Source organism: Gavialis gangeticus, unplaced genomic scaffold (assembly GCF_001723915.1).
Source record: "Gavialis gangeticus isolate Ggan-Ray unplaced genomic scaffold, GavGan_comp1, whole genome shotgun sequence".
Classification (NCBI taxonomy): Eukaryota; Metazoa; Chordata; order Crocodylia; family Gavialidae; genus Gavialis; species Gavialis gangeticus.
The window spans coordinates 63783640-63791900 of NW_017729032.1; the positions used below are offsets into that span (position 1 = coordinate 63783640).

The 8261-nt window shown below is 42.1% G+C and overlaps 1 protein-coding gene and 1 long non-coding RNA gene across 2 annotated transcripts in view; one reads left to right on the forward strand and one right to left on the reverse strand.

Annotated features, from left to right (window-relative positions):
- The window catches only part of KPNA3 (karyopherin subunit alpha 3), a 130258-nt gene that overhangs the window by 106288 nt on the left and 15709 nt on the right, over positions 1-8261 (forward strand). Inside the window, exons 13-17 of the mRNA XM_019524582.1 lie at positions 899-1027; positions 3623-3727; positions 3853-3924; positions 4027-4189; positions 5217-5311. Coding sequence (XP_019380127.1) covers positions 899-1027; positions 3623-3727; positions 3853-3924; positions 4027-4189; positions 5217-5311 — 564 coding nt within the window. The remainder of the gene's footprint in view (positions 1-898; positions 1028-3622; positions 3728-3852; positions 3925-4026; positions 4190-5216; positions 5312-8261) is intronic.
- LOC109302771 overlaps positions 1-8261 on the reverse strand; it is a 21542-nt gene that overhangs the window by 6441 nt on the left and 6840 nt on the right. The window contains exon 2 of the long non-coding RNA XR_002098926.1: positions 1586-1589. This is a non-coding gene — a long non-coding RNA (uncharacterized LOC109302771). The remainder of the gene's footprint in view (positions 1-1585; positions 1590-8261) is intronic.

Below are 8261 nucleotides of genomic sequence, written 5' to 3' on the forward strand. Positions count from 1 at the left end.
TTTTTTTTTTTTTTTTAATTCTTTAGCTTCAGTTATTTGGTGCCTGTAGTCCCAAGTGTATAGGGGCAAAGGTAACTGCTATGTATACTAATATTTAATTAAAGGAAATCAGAATTATTATTTTGGGACCTTTTGAGTATGAAAATAAATTGTCAGGTGCCATACTCTTTTACTAAAGTTGGTATTTAGGTAAGAAAACTGATGAATTCTTGCCAGCTTCAAAAACAGGAAAACTAGAAGCTAGGCCATAAGTGAGTACTCTGAAGCCATAGCAAATAGCACAAAATTACTTATTTGCTATGCTATTTGTATATTTGTCATGTTTACTTAGGTAATACTTTGAAATTTGACTCTTGAGATTTGTCAAGCAAATTCATTTAATGAAAATGATTTTTTTATACATCATGTCAACTCTAAGGTGTTACCGGGCCAAAGCATAGAAAACTAAAGTCCACTTTGAAAGCAACTTTAGTCTGCTCAGTAGAAATTTAAAAAAAAAGTCTTCTCTTGCTGTAGTACAGACCTGAATTGAGAAGTGGCAACCAAGGGAAATATGGACCAAACATAGCATTGTTTCATGCAAGTCAAATCAGACCTGTGAATTAACTGTGGTCTTTTCTCCTTTTGTTGTAATTTATTGACTTTCTACCTGTGGCATTTTGACTTCAATTGGAATGCTTTAATTCAGGAAAACACTGGACCCTGCTCTTTCACTTTGGGAATGGGTGGTTGTGCAGGAACTCCACCTCTGCTTATCTTCTGTGAATTTCTGAGTATAGTAGGAAAACAAAATACCAAATTTTATAAAGGGATACTCTTTTTTGGAATTGTCCTTATATGAGCACAAGTAGTGACAATATCTGTAATAATTACATTGTTTTTTTTCCTTCAAATGTAGACAGCAGCCCTGAGAGCAGTAGGCAACATAGTAACTGGTACGGATGAACAGACACAAGTTGTTCTCAACTGTGATGTTCTGTCTCACTTCCCAAATCTCCTGACGCATCCAAAAGAGAAGATAAACAAGGTATATTCTGTCTTTTAGTTTCTTTTCTGTCTTTCCATCTTCGCCTTTTAGATTAATGAAGCAAGATTCTTTTGTAGTATGTGGCAGGCAGAACCTCCAACTACTGGAGAGCAGGATTAGCTTGATTCAAATTAATTTTAAGGGTAAAATTTGAAGCTGCTCAGCCTTCCATTAATAATCCTGCCTTCAGGATGGTCACGCACTATTCTGAGACGAGAACAGGGGTGCTCGTATGTCCAGTGGCCAAAATAACATAGAGGAAGGTGGATTCCTGTGCTTGGAAAGGAGCTGGGATTGACACAGCCTGCACTACTACTTCCATCTTCTCCCAGTTGTGTGTTAGTAGGGGGGCTCCCTGCTCCAGGAGAGGTTTGAGTGCTAGAGGGAGGAAGTGGTCAGAGCCTTTTCCCTGTCATGGAGCTATATTGGGATTCTTTGTGCTCACTGAGATTCCTCCCACTCCGAAGTGGGGGATGGAGAAGCAGCTTCTGGTCTCCCTTGCCTACATATCTTTAGGACACATGCTTCGTCTCCTGTTCAGTTCATCTGCATTGTGACTGCCCTGGACTTCCAATAGCCTTTTCCAGTTGCAGGGAGCTGTGGACCTCCTTTTGACCTTTTGCTGCAGTTGTTTGGCCACTTCTTCCTGTCTACCCTTTCTGAACCTGGAAAGGAGCTGTCATGCTTTTTTTTTTTTTTAAATGCCGTAACAGTTTGTTTGTTTTTACTTAAGTGAGTGCCTAGCTTCCATTTTTAATTACTGTGATTACCCTGAGCAGTTGATAATTCTGAAGAGGTGAAACCTAGAATATACTGTCCCTTTTAAAATGAAGACCATTACATTTTTACAATTCATTATTTGACTGACTTGACTGACTCTTTGAATTTTTGCCATTTATAGAAGACCAGAGAAGTTTTCTGAATCCCATCTTGGGAGTTTCTTCCCACATATCCCCTTTTTTCTAACCAAGAACTATATAAATTCCTTCAGGTGATGAAAGTTATACTGCTGATTCACCTAAAAAAGACTGCTATAAAGGAACACCAAGTCATGCCTATCTTCTAAGTGAAGGGTCTTAAATGAACCGCATCAGCAGTTCTCCTTGGGGTAGGATGAGAATGGAAACTAAACCCAGATTTTCTTTGCACGAGTGCAGAAGACTACCACGAAGCTTTTAATCTCAAGTTGATCTCTTACAGTGTACAAAATCAGTTTAAAATCTCACTTGAACCTCAGTGAAAAATATGTATGACGATGTAGCTCCTGACAGCTTTGATATGAATGCTGTACCAAGGTATTTAGATTCCAGAATTCTAGTACTCCTGTCATTAATTACAAAAATAGCCGTAGCCATAGTCTCATTTACGCTAATTGGTAGTAGGCAGGGGGCATAAAGCAAGTGAACATAAGAACTGCCATTTATTGGGTCAGATCATAGGTCCATCTTGCCCACTATCCTGTGTTACACAGTGGCAGAGAGTGGATGCTGAAAAGGAGAGTGAACTTGGTATGACCAGGGTTTTTTCCACCATTCCTTTTCCACTTGCAGCCTCCAGCATTGAAGGTCTAGGAAGTTCTGATTCAGGGGCTGTACCCCTAACTCCCATGCTCATTAGTTACTGATGGACCTTGCCTCCAAGAACTTGTTCAGTCCCCTTTGAATCTGGCTAAACTGTCAGCTTCTGCAGCATCTGGTGGCAGTGAGTTCCACACTTCAATTACATGCTACGTGAAAAAGAACTTCCTTTTTGTTAGTTTAAAACTAAGTACCTTGCAATTCTTTTGATGTGAGAGATGGTAAATAATAAATTCTTTTTTACTTTCTCTTTACTATTTAATATTTTGTAAACTCCTATCATGTCCCTGCCCATGGGCAACTGGTGTCCCCTGAGCCTGCACTCCAGTTTCGTGGCTGGCACTTCCAGGGGGTGCACATATACCCCCTACGTGTTGCCTATGTCCCTGCCTCAAGCATTTCTTTTCTAAACTGAATTGGCCCAGCCTTTTTAGTCTCTTCTCATGTGGAAGTCCCTTCATACCACTAATCAAATGTAATCTCAGATATGTAGCAAATCTTAATGTAAATGAGCATTTGGGCCAATGAATATTTCCCTAATTAATTGTTTAAAATGAATCTAATTTTACATTGATCCTTATATCTGGCTTTTACTGTGCTGCAGAATTTTGTTGAAAGTACTTAACTGCATCATAGAAAGCTGACTAGGGAGAAGCTGGAGGCTTTAACACATGGGGTAAGACAAGCAGATAGCCCTGATTAGTAAGGCTTTTTTGGTACTTGAGGTATTATTTGAAGGCTTCTCTCTTCCCCTCCCCCTGTCTTTTCCCCAGAGTTGTAATTACGATCACAGGAGCCTTTTTTTCCCCAAACTTCACTGAGGAATGCTTCTCCCCTCCAGGGAATACATTTTTCTAAAGCAAGGAATATTTGATAGAATTAGACTCGTGAAGAATTGCAGGACTTATTTTAAAGGCTTTATTTTGTGTTATAGCAGCTTCTATGTAGTGCTTTTCAGATATCTGTAAAGAATTAGGTTATTTTAAAGGAAGGTGGTTTCTCTGTCATGTGATTGCAGGAAGCAGTTTGGTTCCTTTCCAATATCACAGCAGGAAACCAGCAACAAGTGCAAGCTGTAATAGATGCTGGACTAATCCCTATGATCATACACCAGTTGGCTAAGGTCAGTCAAACTTATGCAAGCTCGTCATCATCCTTTTATAAATCTGAGATGGGACTCTATAGGTTTAATCAGCTTTACAGCTGTTTTCTTGCTAATTTTAATGAGCTATCAATTTTACCTGTCAGGGGGACTTTGGAACGCAAAAAGAAGCTGCTTGGGCAATTAGCAATTTGACAATAAGTGGAAGAAAAGATCAGGTACGTATGGCTGGATTTCAGGTTGTCATTGAAGTATCGTATGTATAGCCATTTGTAAAGATGAAGCGTGTATAATTCTGAAGGCATTTTCTCACTGTTTAGGTTGAATACCTTGTGCAGCAGAACGTAATCCCACCATTCTGTAACTTACTGTCAGTAAAAGATTCCCAAGTGGTACAGGTGGTCCTAGATGGTCTGAAAAACATACTCATAATGGCTGGCGATGAAGCTAGCACAATAGCTGAAATAATAGAAGAATGTGGAGGTAAGGTTTCCTGCGTCTTCCTGTTTAAGAACCAATATAATACTCAAGGTCATTAAAATATACAGCATAACACCAGCAGTTGGTAGTTGCACAGTATTTCAATGAGACTTTCAGAAGGAGAGACCATAAATAAAGTACTTTAGTTATTGTGGCTTTTATCTGTTTATCATAATAACTTCTTTAGTGAACTTTCACTGTGGAGGATGTTTTACAGGACAATGCTTTTCAGTAGTAGCTTTTTGTATTGGTTTGTATCTTTCAGATTCTTAGTTTTAATAAGGGTTTTCTCTTATCCAACTACTACATGCAGTTCCTGCAGTAAACTCCTGGTTTCAGCATGTCATTTGCAGTGAAATAAGTGTCAGTGTTATGGTTTCCTACAGTACAAAATAGGATGGGAAGCTGGGCTTAGATCTAGCAAGACCCAGTTCAAAGGCATACCCACAATTTGGATAATATGGCAAGTCATGTTGCTAGAAGTTAAAGGACATATCTTTCCAAATATACACATATATTGCTTTAAATAGGAGCCAGCGTATTAAACATCTATAGGTATTTACATTTGCCATCTTGTTTGCTATCTTACTCTGCTCTACTCATAAATGAAACTGCTTTTTTTAGTATGTCTACATATGTACAAAGCCTGTTTGAGACAGAGGGTACATAGTGCACAGCTTTTGCTTCACTGGGCTTTAACTAACTTACATATAGAGTGGAGCACAATAGCCCTTACTTTTCATAAGAGACTTTTATGTGAAAACCCTGGGCATGGTGAGACCTGTAAATTCCACCAGTCCTAGCTTTGTTCTCAAGGTGAAGATGGGTACTTTATAGAACAGTCTGGTTCATATTTATAAACAAGGCTGCATCTTGGCCTGTTCTGGTTTCCAATGCACTGCAAAATAATTAGGCATTAAGAAACTATTGCCTTCATATATATATAAGCGGCTAACTTAATGTAGGTAATAAATAACTAACTTCAGTTAAACACAATTTAACCTCTTTTTTTCTATTTTCATGCGGCCAGGATTAGAGAAAATTGAAGCCTTGCAACAACATGAGAATGAGGACATTTACAAACTAGCGTTTGAAATCATAGATCAGTATTTCTCTGGTGATGATGTAAGTACCCTAAAGAATGGTTGGTATGGGATTATAGATGTATAAATAGTTTCATGTGAATGGTTTTATATTCTTTGTATTACTTTTAATAACTGCCATGTAAATGTTATTTCAGTCAGCCTCACTTAAAACAGTCATAGGTTGTCCAAATAATATGTTCTCAAGTATTTTCTACATAGCTTTTCTTAATTATTTTTTGTGAAGTCTCTTAATTTTCTACTGCTATGTGTTCTGGGATTTTTTTTCTTTGACCTGTCCGTGCCCCACTTTTTTGTCCTTTCCATCTACCAGATATTGAGCAAGAGAAGTAGGCCTTCTTTGCCTAATGGATCTTTCAGTCCTAGCCCATGGTGTCTCACTTCCACTTTAAATAGTTTGGGTACAAGCAGTTTTACCAACTGCAGTGCAATACAGTTAATGGAAAATAGATTTACAGGCAGCCCCTGCTTAGCACTCTTAATTGGCTCCTTAAAAACTGAGTGTTAAGTGAAATGAGCATTACCCGAAACCAAAAGTATTTGATGACCCAAGATTGTGACTGCACTTGTTTTTAATGACCCAAGATGGTGGCTGTGAGCATTATAACGAAACTCGCCAAGTGAAATCAGGTGTCAATGTCAAATGAGTTTTATAGCAAAATAGCACTAAGTGAAACAGCATTAAGCAGGGGTTGCCTGTATTTTAACATGATCATTTCAGTGCAGTAGAAATTTTTAATTTAGTTTTAGATCACTGTTGTGGGAATCTCATGTCCTGTTTGGCTATTTGTGGAAGCATTCAGAAGAGTAAAATTGTGTAAAATATCTATATATTTAAATGCCATGGTCTGTACTGGGGTGGACAATTATTTTGGGGCCACAAGCCCCGTAGGCAGTTCTGGGGAGTTCAACACACCTCTCCCCACCCCCACCACCAACCCCACAACAGTCTGGAGCCCATGCACCACTGCCAACAGTGCCCGACCCTGGCCCACCCTGTGTTTCTAAGCAGCCTAGGTGGCGGCAGCTCCTTCTGGCTGCTGCTGCCTCTGGCCCCAGCCTCGTGGTACTGGTGGGGACACACTGACCATGACCTGCCCTGTGCCCACCCCAGATTCAGCTCAGCAGAGTGGATCAGCTCCAGACTAGCCAGAACCTGCATGCAGAGCCCCAACTTGGCCTGCCCTGTGCCTGCTCTGGACTCTCCTGGACTCATCTGAGCAGAAGCTGCTGATAGACCTGGGGGAAAAGCCCCACCCCTCCCCTGCTGGGTCCTCCTTGCCCAGGCTGCCCTGCCACTTCTGTCCCACCCAGTGGTGGCAGTGCAGAAGAGCTGCAGGGCATCCTGGGCACAGGCTCTGGGCGGCTGCAGCAAAAAGGGCTCAGCAGTGGTGAGGGGGTGGGGTTGATTTTTCCGTGCCTGGCTGCTGCTGCTCAGTGTGAGCAGGTGAGTCCAGAGCTGGTCTGGCACATGGGTTCTGGCTGGTCCAGAGCTGGTCTATTCTACCAGGCCAAGTCCAGAGCAGGTGTGGGGCAGGCCGAGGTTGCGCCAGTGGTGGCAGCAACTGGAAGGAGCTGCTGCCACCTATGCTGCCTGGAAAGGCAATGCAGCTTGAAGAGCCACCCCAACCCTGCTGCGCCCAGCGGGTGGCAGGATGTGCCATGGGCTGGATGACGCATGCGCCGTATTTTGCCTACCCCTGGTCTATGCCATTAGTCCCTCAGTTCCAATCTTTCTGTTGATGATTTTAGTTACTGAACCAATCTACCTCATTATATAGTTTAATTTAACACGTCTTAGTTTTTAGTAATGTTTATGGTATTTTAACACTTTTCTGAACACGTGTCCTATAATGGGATTTTGATATTATAAGGGCAGTTGTTGCAAAATCTGGCTGCTTGTCTTATCTTGTTTTATGGAAATGTCAGTCTTCAGCGATCCTGTTCACTTGGAGTGTTTGCTCAGAATGTTTGCTTGTTCTGTTGATCTACTCTAGGCTACTTCAGAAAAGAGGAGCAGGTTCAAGCATTGGGTTTTGATTGCCTTGCTTGTAAAGCTTGCAAGCTCCAAGTTGAAGATGCCAGGAACTTGTCTGATTCTATACCTCCAGCTCAGGGTCCTCTGATGTAAAGTAGTTGAGCAGTCTTGCATCTCAGATTATAGGAAGTCCTTGGGGTCACATTTCAGACTGCTTAATGTGTAAGAACTGAGAAAAATCATTGGGAAATAAACCAGTGAAATGCAAAACATTGTTCTGGTCTAGCCTCAGTTCTTGCCATCTCATCGCATCCTACGATGTCACAGGAGACTAGGACTTTCTCTTAGTGGATACATATGCTGGGACTTTCTGAGGTCTGTGCTGGGATTGATTAGTCAAGGTAGGCTGATCCTCTGGATCGTCCCTGTTATGTTCTTGTAAGATCAGTCTCTTTTATGGTGGCAGCCTGGCAATCTGTTCTTGCCTGAGAGTGTCACTTATTTCAGAGCAAGATACTTATCCACATTTCATTGTGGGTGCACCAAAAAAGATTTTTTTGGCTGATACTGATGGCCAATTATTAAACAGCCATGTTGGCCTATACCAGTCCAATAGCCAGTATGCAGCTTGACAGTGTGGAGAGCAGCATCCAGCCAGTAAGTCTGTGATGGGGAAGGGCTGTGGGGGAGGGAAGGGGTATGCGGGGGGACAGATCAAGGCCCCCACAATGAGGGAGGAAGTGGGTCAGGGGCAGGTGCTGCCCAGCTGGGGCAGGAGCAGCTCAGGATGGAGCCACAGGGAGCTCCCATCACTGCATGCATCCCTGGGGGAGACATGGGGGGCATATGCCCCCCAGACTTGTGTGCAGGGTGAGGATAGGCTGCCCACTGTGGGCTTGGGGCCAGGGGCTGCGCCCTCCTCTTTCTGGTGGGGGGGCTGGGGCTGTACACAGGGTGGATGGGTAGGGCAGGCAGCAGTGGCACTGGGAGGGGG